This window comes from Choloepus didactylus, chromosome 4 (genome assembly GCF_015220235.1).
Source record: "Choloepus didactylus isolate mChoDid1 chromosome 4, mChoDid1.pri, whole genome shotgun sequence".
Lineage (NCBI taxonomy): Eukaryota > Metazoa > Chordata > Mammalia > Pilosa > Megalonychidae > Choloepus > Choloepus didactylus.
This window is the reverse complement of record NC_051310.1, coordinates 104,958,398-104,980,592: the sequence shown is the minus strand read 5'-3', so window position 1 is coordinate 104,980,592 and position 22,195 is coordinate 104,958,398. Positions and strand designations below refer to the sequence as shown.

The 22,195-nt window shown below is 44.8% G+C and overlaps 1 protein-coding gene and 1 long non-coding RNA gene across 9 annotated transcripts in view; one reads left to right on the top strand and one right to left on the bottom strand.

Moving 5' to 3' along the window:
* Positions 1-14,559, top strand: part of NEO1 (neogenin 1) — a 276,268-nt gene extending 261,709 nt beyond the window's left edge. For 6 of the 8 annotated variants that reach the window (XM_037833484.1, XM_037833483.1, XM_037833481.1 and 3 more), the window contains 6 exons: positions 2,132-2,370; positions 2,960-3,052; positions 6,294-6,452; positions 10,092-10,355; positions 12,823-12,959; positions 13,752-14,559. In XM_037833484.1, coding sequence (XP_037689412.1) covers positions 2,132-2,370; positions 2,960-3,052; positions 6,294-6,452; positions 10,092-10,355; positions 12,823-12,959; positions 13,752-13,835 — 976 coding nt within the window. In that variant the 3' untranslated portion in view covers positions 13,836-14,559. The remainder of the gene's footprint in view (positions 1-2,131; positions 2,371-2,959; positions 3,053-6,293; positions 6,453-10,091; positions 10,356-12,822; positions 12,960-13,751) is intronic. The other 2 variants (XM_037833488.1, XM_037833487.1) reach the window with 1 other exon arrangement.
* The window catches only part of LOC119531802, a 118,311-nt gene that overhangs the window by 1,426 nt on the left and 94,690 nt on the right, over positions 1-22,195 (bottom strand). Inside the window, exon 2 of the long non-coding RNA XR_005216410.1 lies at positions 8,901-9,136. This is a non-coding gene — a long non-coding RNA (uncharacterized LOC119531802). The remainder of the gene's footprint in view (positions 1-8,900; positions 9,137-22,195) is intronic.

Below are 22,195 nucleotides of genomic sequence, written 5' to 3'. Positions count from 1 at the left end.
TTGGCATATTCCTTTCCCCCCCTTTCCCCAAGATCAACAGATTACCTAGGCTTCTACTTCATGAAGAAAGTCTAAGCTATCAGATGAGAACTCCTTGGTGTGCCAGTATCAAATCTAAAATCTTTCTACATTGGTAATAGTTGTCTTCCTCCTGTCTAAAGCTAGTTCCTCCATTTTTCTTCTGCATCTCATTGCCTCCTGTCCTTCTAAAATATTGTATGTGGTGCTATGTTCAGCATAGCCAATCTCTCACTCTATTGGCTCTGTCCTTTCAGCATTTAAATGTGCCGAAACTTCTTTCATCTAAAGAAATAATTATTCTCCCTCAACTGCATGGTCCTTACCACCAGCTGCTTCCAAATCTCTTTCACTACCCCTCTGAATTTCTTGAATACTCATCTGCACTCACTTGCCCATACCTTCAGTCCCTACCACTTCACCAAATTGCTGTTGCTAAGGTTACCAGTGACTTCCATGTTGTTTAAAGACAAAGGATATTTTTTAGTTATCTTAGTCTGTTTCTCAACATTTTAACACAGTTGACTACACCTTCCTTCTTGAAACATTCTCATCTTCCAGGATAGTATCCTCTTTCATAGACTTCTTTGCCTGCTTCTCCTATCCACCCAGCCATTAAATAGACATTCTTCAGAGTCTGATCCTAGATTTATTCTCTCTTCCCTCTGTGCTTTCTCCGAGCATTCTCATGCACTCCCGTGGCTTCATTTAATAACTCTATTCCAACTGCTCCTGTATTTCCACCTCCAGACAAGGGCTCCCACTTCTGAGGATATCAAACTTGCACATATAGTTCCTTCTATAGTTCCCCCTGAATGTCTCAGAGGCACCTCAGGCTCAACATGTCCAAAACACAATTCATAATCTTTCCTGTCAAACTTGTTTCTACTCCAAATTTAGTAAATGACATAATCCATAAACTGTAGCATCATCCTTTACTCCTCTCTCCTTCACCCCCAACCTACATCCCTGTGTTCACCAAGTCCTTCCATTTCTGCCTCCTCAGTACCTTTCAAATCTGCCTCTTTTCCTCCATTCCTCCTGTCCCAGGCCACCATCAATCACAGCTGAGACTATTGCAGTAGCGTCATCCTAGCTGGTCTCCTGATCCCACTCCACAAATCTATTCTTTATACCACAGCACAGTATAAATGTTTAACTCCAAATTGATCTCCTTACTCTGCTGCTTAAAACCATTTAATGGTTTCTCATTACCCTACAGAAAAGTTCAGATTCTCAGCATGGCTAACTGCCCTTTATTTGGTCCCTTACTATCATTCTCCCCAGGGCTTCTTACCAGGCTCTTGCTCTTTGCTTCAGGCCTTGACATAAGCTGGTTTCACCACCTGGAATGCACTTTCTGCCTCTTCGGAAGTCTTAGCTTAAATGTCACTTCTTCCTCCAGGTTTTTCCAGCCCATCTTAGGTCCAGCTAGAAGGTTATTTTAACACTTGGTACTTCATGAAGCTCAGAGCACTTTCAAACAATAGTTCAATATCTGTCTTGCTCACTTGATCAAAAGTGTTATGAGGGCTCAGCATCTAACAAAAGGTCTGACTTATCAGTAAATACTTATTGACGGTGGGTGAGAGAAGTGAGTGAATGGAGAAACTAAGGTACAGAGAAGTAGGCACTGTCATCCCCATTCATGACTCTACCAAGTTGGTAGTCCTAGCTTGAGTTACCTAAAATGTTGTTCACTCCCTCCTTTGGAAGCATAGACTACTCTACTCCATTTTTATATTTCTAGTTAATGTTGTCATTGCTATATTGACTGGAAACTTGTGGAGGAAACTTCTGCTTTAGAGATGAATTGATAAAAAAATTGCTATCTGAATCTTCTCTTGATATTCAAAAAAAGTCACAAGGCAATATTCAAATATAACCTTGTATGTATCTCTTAATGTGTGTTCACAAAGTTGAGATACATTTGCTACCACTCCCAGAAGTAAACATCTTGCCTCTGTTTGTTTTTTGTTGTTTTATTTTTCCCTTTCTGCCTTCGCTTGAAGCATCTCTCAGAAAGGCAGTTCTAATCATTCAAGCCTTTTGATAAATATGTTCAGAAGAGTTACTTAAAGAAAACAAACTGTCCTCTATAATTTGTGCCTAGGAAACGAGCTGCGTGCAAATCTGTGAATGGTTCCCACAAATACAAAGGGAACTCCAAAGATGTCAAACCCCCAGACCTCTGGATCCATCATGAGAGACTAGAGCTGAAACCCATCGACAAGTCTCCAGATCCAAACCCCATCATGACTGATACTCCAATCCCTCGCAACTCTCAAGATATCACACCAGTTGACAATTCCATGGACAGCAATATCCATCAAAGGCGGAATTCATACAGAGGTGCATTTTAAGTGCAGGTTTCCCCGCAAATGCCGGGAGATTATTTTCATTTAAATCTTTTTCTTTTTCCTAAGGTTGCCTTAATACGGTGTTTCCCACATGAGATTAGGTTTAAAGAAATGTCTGTGTCGTATGGGATTTAGTCAACATTTGGTGAAGATCAGCTAGCTTGTTATGGAAAGGGTTTTGTATCCATAACAGACAGACTTCTAGATCTTTTAGTCCTCTCATCAAGCTTCATCAACTTGATACTTGAGCATTTGAGGCAACTTAGGCCCTGTCTGTGCTTTTCATTCATCCTTCAGTTAGAATCCAACTGTCATTGATACGTAAAAATATTCTTGATCTGGGCATTCTCCCTCACAGACACCCCAACTGAGGCAGGGCAGGCAACGTTGCATTTCAGCAGGGACTCCTGTGATGCTCTCATGATCATTTTCCTCTTTATTTCACTTGCTGCAGAAATGTCTTATCCCCATTAACAGGTTGTTTGTGAGTCCCAAATCCCCCACTAGAAGTGTTTCACTGCTGAGGCTGCTCAGTGGCTTAGGGCACACGCCTGTAACTAACCTCCATATTTGATGTCCAGGACATGAATCCGAGGACAGCATGTCTACACTGGCTGGAAGGCGGGGGATGAGACCAAAAATGATGATGCCCTTTGACTCTCAGCCACCCCAGCGTAAGTTAAAAGCATCTCTTTCCCCCAGCACTGCCAACTATCCAGTCATTTGGGGGAACAACTATGAATGATTGTTTTGACTTCACTTGATCCTAACACAAAAGATAATTTACCAAGGCTTTGATAATTTATCAAACATTTGCTGTATTTTGTAGTAAGTATTATTCTGAAGTCTAGTGTCTTTAATTTTAGGGCTAATAAAAAGTCCATTTCTCCAGTTTCCCAGGAATGGGAAAGTATCCAATTCCCCCAAAAGAACGTAGTGTTTCTATGGGAGAGATGGGGAGGCGTGCCTCAAGGCTGACACTGAGGATGCCCAGATGCCACAGGTAGTCCTTAGGCTTCCAGACACAGAGTCAGCATTGGCGGGCACCTAGTGAATTTTTAAAGCAGTACTTTTCAGCCTTATTTGATCCATCCTCACTCTGATGGGCATAAAAGTTGCCCGGCCTCCTTTAATAATATTTGCAATTCAAAATAAATATCATGATTAAAAAACCAGAAAGCAATGAGACAAACCAATACTTTGTTTTCAAACTATTGTGTCCCCTCCCTTGTCACTGTTATCGAGGTAGAGAAGCCTTTTGACTAGCTGGCTCAACAGGGCCCCTAGAGTGGGTCAGAAGCTACCTGCCTACCAATATAAGTTTAAAAAGCTATTCCTTGATGGTCAGGTATCTACTTTAAGCTGAACAGTAGTCCACTAAGCCTTAAACACTATCAGATACCTAGATTCAAATTCTGAAAGCATCCACAAATCACTTCAATTTAACTTGAATGAGTTCCTGAACTTTCTGTTGTTTTCTTAAAAGATATCTCACTTATGTCTCTATCCACAAGTGACAGATTTAAATAATCATGGACATCCCATACACAACTAGGCACACCATGGTGTGCTACACTTGGAAAGGTTCCTCACATCCAGCCTCCAGGAGGTACCCCCCCCCATGCGTACACACACATTCTCAATGCACAAACATTTATGACACTAGATTCTACAAGTCAGTTTTGAAAGAGGAAAGGCCTATTCATTAATAGGTAATTTCTGCACAAAGTAGTTTCTGCTTGGGGTGTGTGATGGAAAGAAGGGCCTGTACTTGGAAACGTGCATGAGAAACATAAGAGGTGCCCTGGACCAGATTCAAAGACACAAATGCCTGAAAAGAGTAAATTTATCCATTCCCTTCCTTTTGATTTATAAGATGGTGGCTTCACTGTTTTGTATAAAATTTAAGTTCCTACCTGACCTGGCTTATTTAAATCTTACAAAATTTGACTATCCCTGTTCCTAGATTTGTTACTTTTAAATATGTTAAGCAGATATATATTTTGTATCAGTTGATATCCTTTTTTTGGGACGGGAGATGGTGGTAGTTGTGAAGGAATAGGTATAAATATACATTATCATTTAACATGATTTAATTTGTGCCTCAACAATTGGATGGGAGTTGAATCTTTTAATTCAAAAATCTGAAACCTGGATACTATACTTGTTATCTTTGTGTTTCCAGATATCTCTTTCCCAAGCTGGCTACGGTCCTCTTTTATAAGCTGGGATTCCCTGAGCTCTGGGTCCTGGGAGGTGGGTGCAGTCACCTACCCTGGTCTTAAATGGATGCAGAGCTAGGAAGGGCTCGCTAGGGTTGGGATGAGATTCAGCCCAAGGCCTCGCACAGAGGTATTTATGGGCAAGAAGCGTCAGATTGAAATCCAGCTAGCAGCTGCTATGGCCTCTTACATTCTAGGCAGGCACTTTCATGTTTTATTTTTATGTTTGTTTTTTTTTTTTTTTGCTAACTTAATTTTAAAAAGACTAGAAAGAGAAAAAAAAAAAAAGAAAAACTTTTTATAAAAAAACAAGAGTCAGATACCTAGAACTCTTTCAAATTTAGGTAAAAATCAGGAGACTTACCCTTGCCTTAATTCTGGAAGACCCTGATTCTGAAACACTCCATTTCCAAACCATCTCTCTTCCCCCAGAGAAGTTGTCTCCAAAACTGCTGAGAACCCTCCTCTGCCATCATTTCTACCTTCTGTGTTGTCTTATTCCAGAGAACTACATGATCCTTCTGATGGTGGAGAGCAGATTGTGGGGAAAAGTGCCTGTTTTTCCTCAGGCCTTGAGGGGCGGGGCAGGGGATGCCCAACTGTGGTGGTACCTGCTAGTGCATGGCCAGGTCGGGAGGTAGCTGGAAATGTTTCATTGGCTGGGACTCCTCTCCACCAAGGTCTAGAGGCAGCCCAGTGACAGTGACACATTAATAGGCTCCAAAGTGCTGATTAAGTTTAATCATAAAGTTCATGAAACCCTTGCTTAGAGGGGGAAAAAAAAAATTCCCTGTGTTCCTAGTCAACACTGCCTGTTTGCCTATTTACGGGACTTAGGGATAGTTTTCTTAATTGTACACTTTCTGTGTCTATAACTGCTCTAAATAGACTATCTGAGAAAAGTTTATTCCCAAACTCCGGGCCTTTGATTTTGTTTCTTTTTCTTCCCCTCATTAATTGGAGACTCTTGAAAGAGGGGCTTTATCTTCACGGTAAAGTTGTTTCTGGACTCTCTCTGTGGAAATTCAGATTATTTAACTAAATGTGGTGAACTGAATCCTTTGCCAGTCTGAGAAGGAAAGGAAATTTGGAAAGATCCATTTATGTTTTTAAATGCTGATGGGTGTGGCTGAGTCCCTAGGCAGGCAGCAGTGCCATAGGTCCATGGTTCATGCTCTAAGTGTAAGCTTGGACCTCCAGAAATCAATTGCATTTGCATTCCTTTTAAGATATGAAAACTGCTTAAGCAACCGGACATTCGTTCAGCCTAAATACCTGTCCCATGCCTCGTTTAGCAACTAAGAAAAGGGAGACTCAATTAGCAATTGAAAAGACGTCAATCCTTCTATCAAGAGTAAACCATCATTTGTTTACTTATGGATTTGTATTTTGGGACTTTTTTAATAGCTATTTTTGATAAACCAAAAAAATCCTGACCATTCTTCCTACAAGATAATCACTGTTAACATTTCAGTATATACTTGTGCGTGTGTACATATGAATGTGTTGATTTTTCACAACAAATATAAAATCCATGGTTAACTGTCCAAATCCAGCCAGCTGCCACCAAAAAGCTAAGGGAGTGGTTGGGTTGCATGGGAGGTGGGAACGGGGTGACTTTGCTATTAAACTGTGACTTGTGTGTGTCCACGCCAGCATGTTAAGCATTTCTCTGTCTTGTGTTCATTCACAGCTGTGGTTAGTGCCCATCCCATCCATTCCCTCGATAACCCTCACCATCATTTCCACTCCAGCAGCCTCGCTTCTCCAGCTCGCAGTCATCTCTACCACCCGGGCAGCCCGTGGCCCGTGGGCACATCCATGTCCCTTTCAGACAGGGCCAATTCCACAGGTGAGAGATGAGGACCGCGCCCTGGAGGGAAGCAGTCTAGGAGCTGGCGAGCCGAAATGGGGAGGGCTGGCCCTATTTAGAGGAGGGATTTAAGAATTTGTCTCTGTTGTTTATTTAACATAACATTTCTGTTATTGACTCCCATTTGTTTCTGTAAAATTCACTCCATTTTTCTAAGTTTTAAATGCTCGGTACAAGGTGCAATTTTTGTAAAAACAGCAGTAACTCTACATTACCACCTCTTGTGCCGTCAGTTTGCATCTTAATTAATCATTTTTTTCAGTGTATTTATTTTGTTTCATCTTCCAATTTGAGATAAAAACGCATTCTGGGGGACTTTCAGACACCAGAGGTTGTGTCTGCCTCCTAGTAACCATGATTCCGGGAGGGTCAGTGGGACAGCCACAGATATAGATCACCTTTGCCCTGACCAAAGCAAGAACAACCTCCAAGGAAAAGTGGGGTGTTGGGGACCATCTAATCCAGCAGCCACATTCAGTATGCACATATTGTAAGCCTCAGGCTGCCTAATAGATTGCAGTAAATTCAGGAAGGGATGCACAGGCATAGATAATCTCTAAAAAATAAATAGGAGATTAGCACAGCAATCTGTGGTGTATTTAAACAAAGGCTCAATGGCATCACCAGGCAGACAGATTCCAGTTTGGAAATTTTAACAAACAGCATGATCAAAACCTCCAAAAAAGTTTTAAGGAGGACATAGTGAAAGGGAGGGGACGGTGAATGGAACACGTAATGTTCCTCATTAATTGAAAGTTAATTTCCAGGCTCTTAAGTGAAACTCTAGCACCTTCTCATATATATAGTATACTGTTTTTCCATCATTTGAAACCTGCCTGTTAGTTCTACCAATAACATTACAAGAAGTACTAAGTTTTGGTGATGGCTGGGAAATAAGGGAATTTCAAGTAAATTCCCTTTTAAAAGAATCTCCAAACTTTGTGCCGGAAGTTCGGGTTGCCAGTATTAGCTTCCTCTCCTTTAAGTTCTGATCAATTATAATCACACCCAAAACCTCAGATGAAGATCAAAGCTTTACTAAGAGATGCCTAGTAACTCCCAGAGTTATCTATTCTCAGAACCTTTACCTGCTTTGGAGAATTCTGCTGAACTGATGTCTAAAATTGGCCCTCCTTGTATCTTCCTCCAAATCCAGGTAGAGACTTGCGGTTTGGAAAAGACAGTCCTTAGAATAGTTACGCCAGGTAGCTGCTTAGAGAACCAAAGTCTACCTCACAAAGAACAGAGAACCAACCAGAAAGAAACCCCCCTGACCTGCTCTTAGAAGGCAGGGTTTGTGCCTTTCCGCTGTTTCTCATGTTTAAAACAGAAGAGTCTCACCCACTGGGTGTGGGCTGGCCTCGGTGGACAGCAGCCTTTTCCCAGTCACGTGACTGAGCCTCCTCCTCATTCTTCCCGGACTAGGAGGGGGACCGAGTGGTGGAGAGAAGCAGGCAGCTCCCACCCAGTCCTCATCACAGAGGTCTGATGTTGGTAAAAGGTCCCTTCTTTTATGGGCCAGGCAGAAACTGAGAAGGAATAAAGTAATGATTTGTATTACTAAATGCAATTGATTTGCACTACTAAAAGGTTTCTTGCTTTAATGACCAGAGGGAATAAAAGAAAGTAAAACTAAAATGATAGCTGATTGATTTGAAATTTAGAACAAGTATCTAGAAATAATCAAAGTTCTCTTACCGTTGTCTTTTCCTAAGTCCTTGTGGCTCTAGAGAGCAGTTAATGTGTTACCACCACTTGACACAGAAAAAGCACTGTCCACTTTGAAAACACTTGGCCAATATGAACTTTGTGTGTCTTAAGCAACTTTGGGAGGTAAGTAGGTCAGAAAGTAGACCCCTCACCAAAGCAGAAATTTTAGCTGCAGCATAGTTTTCGTAGTAGGCCAGTGGTGTTGCACAACTCCCCTCATGGAGAAAACAATGTGACTAGTGCCCTCTGGAGTCATACGGCAAAGCATCCCTGGTCAGCTCTGACTCCTGTAGGCTATGCTGTTTTCCTTTTTCACCTTTCCCAGCATCTCCTTGGCCCTCAGAAGTTACATGCATCAAGTTGAAGGCAGTTGAGGCAGCTTCATGGCAGGACTCAAGCCTCCTTTTCTCTTGTACTCCCTTGCTACCCTCCCTAACTAGCTTCCACCTGGCCCAGGGTCACAAAGATTGGGCCCAGCAGCTCCCCAACTGTGAAGATGGCTGGCTAGAGCAGGCAGAGGAAGTGAGATCCTCTGTGCACCCCTTTGAGGGTGAGACGTGACCTGGAGACCATCTAGTAGGGTCATTACGGAGCTCGGCTTTTGGCACCTGGAACCCAACACCTGTGAGCTGAGGAGGTGGCACTGATGACCGACAGGGCCCATCTCTTCAAGCCCAAGGGAACAGGTTCCTTGATAAAGTCCTAGTATAAACTTACCTCAGAAACAAAGGCAGGGAAAATGTTGCATTTCTGCAGATTGCAGATTGCTCATGAATCACCACCTGAAAGAGTGTGTTTTCTTTGTTAAGGTTGAGGACTCTAGGAGTTTGAGGAACCCTTCAGGGTACCTGGTGCAATCCATTGCCCCAAGCACGGGTCACCTCTGCCTCTCCTCAGGCTGTTCAAAAGGTCTTCCTTACACTGTCCTGCTGGGCCTCGGTGCTGTTTCTGCCCTGTGGGGTGGGAGAACAGCTGGTCAGTGGATGTGGAAGGGCAGTCTAGTATGTATATAGTATTGTTAAAAGTCTGGGCTTGGAAATCAGAGTGCAGCATTTCAGTTCCCTGCCCTACTAGTTCCTTTGCTTTGGCAATTTGCTTAACCTCCCAGTGCCTTCTGAGTTACGAAGATTAAATGAGACTCAAAGAGTTTTATTAACTTTGCTAATAAGTTCATCTACAATACCAAGATGAGAGTCCAGGTCTGTCAGAATCCAAAGCCAGGGCTTTGCCCACCCTATCAAGCCACCTTCCAGAACAACCCTGCTCCCTTGACACATATTTTGAAATTGTTACCATGTTCTTCCTGAGTCTTCCCTTTCTCCAGGTTTATCTACCCTTATTCCTTTCTCTGTACCAAAATGCCCTTCATATGGCATGATCTTAAAGCTCTTGGTAGACCTCTGGTCTGTTCATCTGTCCACATCTTACCTGAGCTGTGGGGCTGTTGCTTTGACGAGGGCTAGCTACCTGCAGTAACCATAGGCCTTGCCGGCAGAGCTGGCACTTACCAAGTATCCAGCCAGGCCTGCTGACTAGATACGGTTGACTATGAATGGCCCTTCTCTAAGACTTAACAGTGCATAAAAATTTTAATTTTATTTGTATCTTAATAGACAGTCCAGGAACCTTTGTAGGTGCTCTTATTATAATAAGTACTGAGAAATTAACTTGTAAAATCGTAACCTCTTAGCTATGCAGGAGAAAACAGCTTGTTTATGACAAGATTGTTCAGGACTCTGAGGTTAGTCCATTCTTAGCCTTGGCAGAAGTGCCTCTTGGACCAGCACTGATTCCAAGTGCTTACTGAGCTGGCTTAGGGGGGTCCAATTACAGAAGTAGCCAGAACCCTGGGATTTGTGTATGTTTCATGGTGAAAGAATTGCTAACACTTAGACTTTCCTGCTGTAGAATCTGTTCGAAATACCCCCAGCACTGACACCATGCCGGCCTCCTCATCTCAGACGTGCTGTGCTGATCATCAGGACCCTGAAGGTGCTACCAGTTCCTCTTACTTGGCCAGCTCCCAAGAGGAAGATTCAGGCCAGAGTCTCCCCACGGCCCACGTTCGCCCTTCCCACCCACTGAAGAGCTTTGCGGTGCCGGCAGTCCCGCCCCCAGGACCTCCCGTCTATGACCCTGCCTTACCAAGCACACCATTGCTATCCCAGCAAGGTGAGGGCTGCAGCACTGTTGGAGGGACACTGGCTCAGGCACAGGACACAAATCACCTCGAACAACAAAGCAAATATCCTCCAAGCTTATCCCAGCAGGTTAGAGTAGCAGTGTGCCATTGCCCCACTCAGTATATGAGCTCTTCTCCTTTGGGAATGCATATTAACCAGGAATAATTTGGTGGGGAGTGAGGGCTGACCTTTTGAATTGTGTTTTACATGCTGAAACCTTAATGATAAGCTCCAGGAGCATGGTTATGGGCAACAGATCCCATTTGCCCAGCCTCCTGGCATTGCCTCACTCCTTAAGACTCCTGGAAGCCAGGAAGGGTCAGGGAGGCCAAGACTTAGACTCAAAGGATGGTGAAACAAGAAAGAACCCAGGATAGGAAAATAAACCCTGCAGAAGGGAAGCCTCCACGTAGCTTGCTCAGTGAAGGTCCACTGTGACAGCAAAGGCTTGCTTTTCTTCCCTGCTCTTCCACATATTATCTGTTATGATGGTCTGTTTCAGACTAAGTCAGTGGTTCTCAAACTTTTTAGTTTCGGGATCCCTTTTACTCTTAAAAGCTATTGAAGACACAAAATAGCGTTTTTTTTTTTTTACATTGGTTATAGCTCTAAGAAAATTTTCAAATATTTTATTAATTTATTAAAAAATAACTAAGCCTATTATATCAACAAATAGCATGTTTTATGCAAAATAACTATTTTTCAAAAGAAAACAAAAGCATAGTGAGAAGAGTGGCATAATTTATATTTTTGCAAATCATTTTAAAGTCTGCCTTAATATCTGCTTCTGCATTCATTTTTCTGTAATATGTTGTTTTGGTTGAAGTGCAAGAAGAAAATCCAACCTCACAGATACATAGCTGGAAAAGGGAAGAATATTTTATAGCCTTCTCAGGTAATTGTGGATTTGTTTTGATACTACACCAAATCTCAACAAGTGACTGTTCTTAAAGATTAGTTGTAATGTGGAGTCTGAATGGAACTGTCCAATTAAAATCCTTTAGTCCATCTCAAACTTAAGAGTGCATGGTTTTGAAACCACTCATTGGTCATTTGGTTCACTTAAGTTATGCAGATCTTCCAAATATTGATACCCTTTATTATATAGTATTTAAGAACACATTACTATATCACCAAAGTCTTTAAGTTTCAGGAAGCTGTCAAGCTCATACCAAAATCTGTATCAGTCAGGGTTCTCCAGAGAAACAGAATCCACAGGATATATGTGTATGTGTGATATATATATAGAGAGAGAGAGAGAAAGAATTTTATATATATATATATATATATATATATATATATATATATATATATATATAAAGAGAATTATTATGAGGAATTGCTTCATGCAAAGTGGGGGCAGGCAAGTCCGAATCCCTTATGGCAGGCCAGAGGCTGGGAAGTCCATTAGTTGAGTCCAAATTCCTTAGGCTGGAAATTCAAGGAGGAGTGGAGGGTGTAGGCTTGAAGCAGAATTCCTTCTCCCTCCCCCGCTCCATTCGTTGCATTTAAAGTTTCCAACTGATTGGATGAGGCCCAGCCACATTACTGAGGGTAACCTTCTATACATAAAGTCAATTGATACCAATCTCATCTCTAAAACATCCCCACAGCAACATCTAGGCCAGGATTTGACCAAACAACTGGACACCATAACAAGTTTTTCAAAATGCTATTTTGCTTGAAAACTTAAATTTTATCATTGGCAATAAATATTGTCCATTGTTTTCCTTGAAGTGACAGGCTTGCTTCATTTATTTTCTAGGAAATGTCTACCAGCTGTTCAGTCTATGACTGGTTTAGTATGTCAGTCTTTCTTTGAAGTAACAGTGGTGTTCCATGATAAAAGCAACAGTTCAAGTCCCACCCTATCACCAGAGCCTTTCCTTATGAGAACCACTGACTTTGGTATGCAGCAGAAGTACCTGTTTCATCACGCATAGTATTTAAAAGATGTGGACTCGAGTCACAATTTGATAATTTTTACTGCTTCATTAAGGCTTTTTTTTTTTTAAACTGCACTTGCATGTCAGTGAGTGACCTCATAGTTTGGTTGGTGCCTCTGCCTTGATTTGTGCTAAGGCTCCAGCAGTTTTACCCACCATGGATTTTGTATCAGTGCAAATGCCAACACAGGGGGAAAGCAAATAATATCTTAGCAGAATTATGAAGAGTTGACCTCCCCACATTCTGAAAGGGGTCCATGAACCACACACTTTGAGAACCACTGAACTAGGATATTCATTTTCTAAGGCCAACTGGGTTATTTTCTCTGGCTTCTTGATTCCCTCATTGTGTTCCTCCTCCCATCGCTTTCAGTGCCTTTTCAGAGAAGGATCTCCGCACTGGGTCTGTGTGTTCCTCACACCGGACCAGCATTTGTACCCGAGGTGCCTTTGTGAGCTCTGGGGTGAGCAGGGGGAGCTGCACACCTAACGGTGCCCTTTCCTCCCCAGCTCTGAACCATCACCTTCACTCAGTGAAGACAGCCTCCATCGGGACTTTAGGAAGGAGCCGGCCTCCTATGCCAGTGGTTGTTCCCAGCGCCCCTGAAGTGCAGGAGACCACAAGGATGCTGGAAGACTCCGAGAGTGTGAGTTCACAGGGCTAGGAACACATCCAAAAGCCTGATGCTCCGTGCAGGCCCAGGCCTCACCACGTAGAAGCGTGAAGTACATTCACTCATTCATTCTGCAGTGATGTAATGAGCATCACCTCTGAGCCCAGAACTGTGCTGAGGTTTTGATCTGCTGTTTCTCTCACACCCATTCTGCTATACCTTGGATTAGCTTATTACACCAGCCCAGCTAGAGATTTTTTCTCCCCCTGTCCCTCCTGCCTCCCTTTCAGCTCTGCCCCGTCTGGTCCTCTTTTCTTGATTTGAGCCATCTGCCAGTTCCTTTATCCTTCAGTCTGAGCATTCTGAAGGGAAGGTGCTTGAGTGGTTGCTCTCAAAGCAAGAAAATCAACAGGGTCTCATCCTTGATGTGTCACTCTCAAATTCTGATAAATGTGTTCTGCCTCTGTATTTCCAGGGGCACAGTACTCTGAGAGGAATGCTGGGGTCCAGAAACCTAGAAGGGGTGAACTCTGGGGCCTCTGGCCCGTGAGGCCACAGGTCATTGTGACCTTGGGGAGTGTGTGTTGAGGCAAAGGCATTTGCACTGTAAAGAAATGAGTAATTGCAGGCCTGGGATCAGAGTGACCTTTGGCACACACCCCGCTCTTTCTCTTTGACCCCCCTGGGTCATCCTGGTTCCAGTACACCAGTCTTGCAGGGCAGTGTTGCCACTGAGCAACTGTCACTGTGCCCTCTCTCTCTGGGCTCTGCTTCCTGGATGGCTCCTCCATGTCATGCCCAGTAACAGTGTTCTCTTTTCCATAGAGCTATGAACCAGATGAGCTGACCAAAGAGATGGCCCACCTGGAAGGACTAATGAAAGACCTAAACGCCATCACAACAGCATGACGACCCTCACCAGGACATGACCCCAAACCTGAGTCTAGAAGTGTTGGACTTAGCCTTGAAAAACAAGGAATTGTACAGAGTACGAGAGAACAGCGCTTGAGAACACAGAGCGAGCAAGCAGGCAAGCCAGCACCTCCGGGTGGGACTGGCTCCCAGCACGGCCACCTGCCTTCTCCTGGTCAGTCTGGAAGAAGCCTGTGTCGAGGCAGCTTCCCTTTTCCTGCTGCCACCCTGCAGGACTGGGCACCGCGGGCCAAAATTTTGTGTCCAGGGAAGAGGCAAGAAGTGCAAGCTCCATTTCACTTTGTCAGGCTGTGTCCTCGTGCTCAACTGCATCGCCTTGATGGAGTGTAGACATTGCATTTACGTACAACTTTATGTCCTATTTTATTTTACCTTTTTAAAAAAACACTTTCAAAAACCAAGGAAGTCTGTGGTATTCTCCACAAGTGGTTGACATTTGACTACTTGTTTCAGTTATGTAAGGACAGTCATTGACAGTGTGGGTTGTTCCCAGGTTGGCTTGTTTTTTGTTGTTTTGTTTTTGTTTTGATTTTTAATCCTCTGCCAGCTGTTAATCCATCACTTCGAGGGGGAGGAAATGTTGCGTTGCTGTTTGTAAGCTTTTTTTATTATTTTTTTATTATAATTATTAAAGGCCTGACTTTCTCCTCTCATCACTGTGAGATTACAGATCTATTTGAATGAAATGTAACATTGAAAAGACTTGTTTGTTGCTTTTGTGCAGTTTCAGTATTGGGGTGGGGGTGGGGTGGGGGGTTGGAAATAGGAAATGGAGAGGCTGCTGAGGTTCTGTGAATGTTTCAGTCATTGTACTTTCTTCCAGAAGCCTGCAGAGAATGGAGGCATCTTCTCTATTGTCCTTTCCTGGCATGTCCATCTCTAGTCACTACATTGCAACTGGAGTTTCATTTGGATCTGATTAAAAAAAATTCTTCTGTGCAATAGGTGGGTTCACGGATTTAGCTATCCTGATGTCTTGATCAGCTCCTGAAAAGAATGCCCGTGCTGAGGATGTAGGTGTTGTATTTCTAACTGCAGGAGTAATGCAGAATAGGGCAAGAGCCTGACCTTGATTGGATTTCCTAGGAAATCGGAGGCAAAAGATGAATCTTTCCTGCTACTGTCTCTAGTCTGCTTTGGAGAAGTTTGAGGTTAAGGTAGAATTTCTTTCTGTTTGACTCCTTGCATCTCTCTAGTTTCCGTTCTTAGCCAGTTCTTGCGTACTTCAAAGCCCCTTCAGAAAAAGCTTATGGCAAGAACAAGGCAAGGCAGGGATGGCAGCCCCCACGGGACGTCCCCACATCTTCCTGAACATTGTTCAAGTAGCAGGCGATGGCAGAGAGGGAGGGGAGAAGCTGACCGCACCTCCATCCAGCAGCTCACCCTGATCTGAATGAGGCGGCGGGGAGGTTTCTGAGGTACGCAGAGAGGTTCGACCATACACAGAAGCCTTTTCCCTAAGGAATTGCTCACAGGTCTCCTTTGCAAATAGTTATGTTCTCTTTCTCAAAATGATAAGGAGCAGAGGCTGGTTTGCTTTTTTAATATTAAGAATATACTATAGAAAATACAGGATTGACCCTCAAGCATCTGTTCCTACTCCCCAACAAATCCCCAGGAGAGAGTGGCAAGGGCTCTGTGTGGAAAGCAGTGAACTAAATCAGGCTTTCGTTCTGAAGCCAGGAAGGGGCCAACTGCCAAGACCACCAGCAGACACCCACCCAGCAGCCTCCCCCCAGGCCACTGCAGCCTGCCTGCCTTTGTACGTTGGTTAGCTCCCTTTTTGGGTTTTATCACACATTTGCTCTTCTAGAAGATGAACTCTTTGTATTTATTATTGGGGGGGAGGGCAATGAAAAGTGCAATGCTGGCGCTCCTACTGCCATGCTAGTTGGCCACAGAGGATAGTGCCAGGCGGGATTCTGGAAAACCAGTACACTTGAACTGATCCTGAAAAGAACCCTTGAGCCCTCTAGACACCAGGAAGGCTAGATTCCCCAGAAACTCTTACCTTTTGCCCAAAGAAACATGCTCAGTATTCAGGGCACTCCCTCCCGTGACCCCTGACCCTCCTGTTACCTCAGGGCCTTGGCACCTGGATACTGCCACAGAATTGGGGTGGGGGAGGGGCCTATTTTTAAATAACTGTTCAAAGTTGAGGGATTTTTTTAAGACTAAGAAAAAGGAAAGCTATTCTGTATTGCACCTTTTCACAATTTAGTACATTTTCGTACATTTTCTTGTGGTTTTTGAAACTAATCCATTGTGTGTCTTGTAATGTCCTAGTTGAGCTGCTGCTCAGCAGGCTCCTTCAGGATTTGGAACAAATGTGTCTGTTTCCTCGTTGCCTGCTGGTGGGGGGCCTGGAGGTCTGCTGGGGACTGGTTTCTGTACACACTTGTTTGGGCTTTTCTGTAGTTGATGCTGTAAACTCTATGGCTTTTTAAAAACAATTTCATGTTTTTATTTAGTATTGGAAAGCCAATACACTTTTTTAATCCAATCAAACTCTGGTCTGGTCAAAGAGTTATTTTCCTTTGTCCTTAAGAAAACAGAACTTTGGATTTCCTAGCCTCTAACTGACTACACTGTTGCCCTCAGAACCACACCACCAGGTGTTCCAAGGGGGCCCCAGGGAGGTGCGGCAGGGGAGCCAGGAGGCTGCAGAAGGTGGTCTGGTGCTCCGTTAGCCACAAATACGAGTGCTAAACCTGTCCCCACCGCACTGTGGCTGCCCTGCAAAACCAAGCAGCTGAGGAATCAAAGATAGCACCTGTCAGAGCCAAGTGACCCTGGCAGAAAAGTGCAGCTGCCCCTGAATGGTGCAAAGGCAAAGTCGCTGCTGTGGACAGAGCTCATTCTGTTAGCAGACAGATGGAGCATCCACGCAGGCCTAGGCCTTCGCACTCCCACCCGCTCCACTCACAGGGGCAGGACCCCTAGAGCAGGTGTCTACGAGGAGGACCACCTTCCCAGGCTGCCTGCGCCATTCCAACCACATAGACTCCAGAAGCTTTTCATATGGTTCACAAGGTTCTAGGCCATGGAACAGTGGTGAGCACAACAGCCAGAGGCCCTGCACTGTATGAACAGCGAGGACTGGATACAGAGCATGGTCCTTACTGTCTGCTCCTCTGCCCTGGAGGTTCATCTGCTCCCCTGCCCTGGAGGGTCATCTGCTCTGCTGCCAGATCATATTTTCTGAATCCCAAATCCAAACAACATTCCCTTCAGCAGTGCCCCGTTGGCCTCAGGATGATGAAGTCTGAGCTCTCAATGCGCCTTCTAAGCTAGCTTGGCCACAGCCTCCAAGTCCAGACTCATGTCACCTAACCCATGTCTAGCTGTGGAAAACTACTTGTGAAACACTTTTCAGTCTTTGTACATGATGTTTCTTTACCTGGAATGTCTGCTGCACTGCAAAACTCAACTTATTTTTCGAGTCCAAGCCTTCTTCCCTGACAGTTACTCCCATTCTAATAGCCAAAGAACACCCCAGTGCCCACCTGCTTTCTCCAAGTCCCTAGATGGAGCTCATTTTATAGTGATTTATCTGAGTCTTGTTCCACTGGATCCTGGACTCAGGACTAATCATTTCTCTCTCCTGGTTGGGTGGACACACAGACATGAGGACCTGTGGCCTAGGGCCGTCAGGTGGAAGACCCCACCACTCCCACCCACTCCCACCGCTCCCCGGGAGGGACCCTTCCTGGGTCCCTAGGATTACTGGTGCCCGGACCTCTCTTCAGCAGCCATGGCCCTTTGGCGTCCTGAGGTGAACTTGAAAGAACACAGACCTGTCTCCCTAGAAAAGCCACAAGGAACAATGCCGATGCCACAGTGGCAGCTGGGTGCTGGGAGCTAGGCCAAGGATGTCCTCCAGATTGGCACCAAAACATTATGACCAAAGCTCTATACAAAGAAGAAATGCCCTCTTCCCCCCGTCCATCAGCCCTTCCATTTTCAGCCAACTTCCTGCCAAGGGTTGGGGGGTATCATCAGGAAGGACTAGGGAGCTTGGCTTGTCACTGCAGACCCACCCGAAACCAAGAGATGTTGTCATAGAGGCCCTCTTCTGTCTTTACGTGAGATCTCAGCATCTTCATATTGTCACCTGATTTCCTCTCCTGTGGCTAATATTAATAATAGACAAACATCCCCAGCTGTGGAACTCTTCCAACCCCACGATGACTGCTTTCTTCATCCAATTGAAAAATGCCTGTTTTGAGAACAGCCCATGCTTTGTTTCTCAGTCCCAGGAATCCACTTTTAACCAGTGTCTTGGTCGACTCCCTCTTCCCGGTACCTAGGACTTTCAGAGTCTAACTGGCATCTTTGGCACTGAGGGGGGAGAGCAATAAACAGGCCCCCGATGGGGATGGGAAAGCAAAGAGCCAGGAGGGGCTGCCCCCAACCACACAGACAAAGGGCTCCCAGGTAGCAGGTACCTGGCTCTGGCTCATAACCTTGTGAAAAATTTCCATAATCTTTTAACAATGTGTGATGCTGAAAATGCTGCTTAAAACTAGAATTTCCCTCTAAGGTGACTGGGTGACATTCATCTCAAGGTGCCCTTTTATGCAGCCTAGGAACTTGAGTTTTGGAAACAAAAAATGGGCCTAGAGCTGAGCTCAGGGAAGGCTAGAGGGAGCCCTTGTCATACTACAGAATAAGACGAGTTTGGAATTTCCTGAAATAATTGGGGGAGGGGGGCATAGAGGAAAGGGAAGGCAGAGGTGGGCAGAGCTGGCAGTGGTGCAATCAACACGATAGAAGGTGAGGGAATGAGGGGCGATATGGGAAAATACCTCTGGGGGGAAATGGCTGACCTTGAGATGTCCCAAAGGACCTTAAAATATGAATATCTGATAGATGACTTAATGGTGTTTGCTCTTTGTACTTCTGTGATGCAACTGCCTCCAATTCCCCAAATATTGTATAAAGTCTTCCATATGCACTAAGCTTTGCATGAGTTACTGGTTTTATTCTGCATCCCTCCCCGAACCAAGAAAGGAGAATCTGGGCCAAAATAGTGATGGACAGACAGTGAGTTTTGCACCATGAGGGTGACCTGTAAATGGGATTAGTTCACTAAAAGCAGGAGCTCAGAGTCAAAAGTGGCCATAAAAATCTCAGTATAAGAATTCACAGGAACGCAGGGGTCAGGGAGGAGGGCACCAGACCTCACACGTCAAGAAATAAGGGATCCAGCCAGCCTTATCCAGATGTCAAGAGGCAGACTGACCTCCAAAGAGACTGAGCTCAGCTTATATCTGGGTTGCAGTCTTTTTAATTTCCACACTCTCCATCTCAGTGTGCTGGAGCAAAGCCTGATAACCCTTGTCACCCTGCCGTAGGTATGTATGACTGGTTTCCTGTCTGCCTGCATTAAGGGATCTACTTTCTGTGGACCTCCTCTCCCAAGGGAGAAGTCTGGGAGCCATTCTAAATTCTACCTTCAATACCACACCACTCAGCAAATAATGCCAGCTCTACCTTCCAAAAGTCCCCCAAATCAGCTCCTCCTTTGTCAGCTGTTTGGCAAACTAATTGATCTCCCCACCTCAGCTTCACCAGCAATCCAGCATCTGTCCAACTATTGAGAGAATTTTTCTAAATCAAATCTGACATCTCTCCCCTGCTCAACATCATGCAATAGCTATCTCATCACCTGCCCTACAGAATAGTCCATTGTGGCCCTAGCCACCTCTTGGATTTTATCTCCCACTTCACCCAAATTTGGACTTAGCAATAGAGAGCAATTTGCACTTACCAAGTGAGCCGTACTATTTCTTTCCTCTGCACTATTCCCTCTGCTTCAGATTTTCTCCCTATTCCCTACCCTCACTACTGGCTTTCTCCGCCTAGAGTTATTTTCATATTTAAAGACCTAGCTAGGTCATGCAGTTGCCTGATAGTTCTTGCTCATATTTGTGTCTCTTCCAATACACCAGGAACTACCTAAGGAAGGCAAGCATGCTTGATTATCTTTGGATTCTGCAACCCACGCCTAGAACACTGTAGGTGCTCATTAAAAGTGCTTCAAATGAACTGGCCTGATGAGGAAGATAGACTCGAAATCAGGTAACTAAGACACCATGGCCCAATGCTAGGGGAGTTGACAAAACCCTGATTTCTTCCTGGAAACACATACTCAGGAAGCTTCCTCAGGGGACGCAAGGCTGAGCTGAATGTATATGTACTACGAGGTCATCTCCTTTGCAGGAGGAGGAGGCCACTGCAAAGCTGGGAAGCTGCCCAGTCTGCATCACCATCAATGCACCTCAAAGAGAACAAATCCCAACCATCTTGTACCAGGTTGCTTGGCCTTACTGCTTTTAAGTTCTGGGGCCCCAATGTGCCGGTGCAAAGGATATGAAAAGGTCTGGGCTGGCTGGCCTTCAGTGGTGAGAGTGAGCTGGCCCTCTCCCCCAAGATTCCTGGAATGCTGCAAGGGCAGTGCTGGGTTTGGTCGGCCAGGCACCTCCCTTGAGAAGCAGTCCTGGTGAGTTAAGAAAAAGGTGGGCTCCTTCCATATACCCAAAACCCAGGGATTACTCAGAATTTGGGGCAGCTCATGGCTTTCTAAGAGAGGGAAGGAAGAGCTGAGGTCTGTTCCATGAAGGCAGAAGGATGGCTCAGACTCCCACAGACAAACTTGCCTAGGAGATGGCAAGCGAAGCAACTGGTGAACATTCTAGACCAACCCACAAAAAGGAAACTGACTGGAGCTGAAGCTAAAGATATTTTGGTGTAAGCAAGTGGTATGAGAGAAGGAAAATTGGGGGCCAGTCAGAAAAAGATTTTCCTTACCCAAAAAACTGGGTTCCAAAGATATTACTGTGGGCCTACTATGTGCCAGTCACTGAAAAGACTGTCTCTTTTGGTGATGTGTTCACAGTCTAGTGGACACAGGCAGGTAACAGACAGAAGTGACCATCCAGCATGAAAAGTGCTAAGAAACCTGCCAAAGTGATCCAGTAAAGTCAAGGAGAGAGCCTCCAACCCTTCCCAGGGAGTCCTGGAGTCACAAAAGAAGTGACTGAGAAAAACGAGGGAGAGAGGCAGGGCAAGATGGCAGAGTGGTGAGGTGTGGATTTTAGTTACTCCTCTGGGGCAGCTGGTAGATAGACAGGAACTGTGCAGAATGGACATCTCAGGGAAATCTGAGTTTGGACACACATCATACAACAGTCTCCAGTGCATGGAGCAGCTGAGATCTGCAAAATCTGTAAGTTCTCATGGCCAGGGAGCCCACGCCCCTCCCTGCCAGGCACAAGGAACTGTTTTGCGCTGGTTTCCTGAGAGAGGAGGGGTTGTCAGTGCGGGGAACCAGGAGGGAGGCTCAATCCCGTCCCAGTTGAAGAACTGATTAACAAACTCAGACTGATGAACAAAAACTCCAACCATAGATAAACTGAGACTAGACACTGGAGAATCTGGGAGCAGTCAGCCCAGTGACAGGAGATAGGGCTAGCAAAAACAAACAAAAACAAAAACAGAGACTTTTGGAGTTGGGGATGAACATAATACGTAGAAGGGCTGGGCTCAAACAGAATCAGGCACATATGCAAACCCAGAGGGCTAGGCCCTTCTCTGAAAAGCCAGTTTTTCTGGTTTCTTGTTTGCAACTCAATTGCTCTCCAACTCCTTGTATTTTTGCATTTCAATAGCCCACCAGAACTGCAAGGACAGAATTAAAGTGCTTTTCTTTAAATAGTCTATACTGGGCTTTTTTCTTTTTTTTAATCTTTTTCTCTTTTTTTTTTTTTTTGTTAATAACTATTCTAAGTAGCCCATTACAGAAAGCTTCAAAGACTTGCAATTTGGGCCTAGGCAAGAACAGACCTAAAATAGATCTGAGAGACAAAGCAATAAGTCTAGTGGGGAAGACAATTCCCTGGAGGGCATAACTCCCCCAAGAGAAGGGGTGTGTGGCCCAGCTTCAGTGGCAGCCCTCATTTGGGGAATGCAGACCCCAGGGGCTGGAATTCAGAAACCAACTTCAGTCAGCCATGCCCCCAACAGGGTCAGGGTCACCAGGAGAACTAAAGGCTCCAAACCTCCTTACACTGATGGGGAAGCTGCAGGCTGGCAAGCACCACCTGCTGGACAGCATAGGAAAAGCACAGAGTCTAAAGGCCTCACAGGAGGGTCTCATTCTCAAGGAAACTCTATACCCTCCTCCTGAGACCTGGGCCTCTCTGGACTGGGAAAACCTGACTGGGGTTGACCATATCTGAAGAGACCGTCACACAAAAAGGCTACATAGAGGCAGGGCAAGAAACAGAAAAGCAAGAGGTGAAAAACTCTGATCAATTAAATAGTACCTGAGT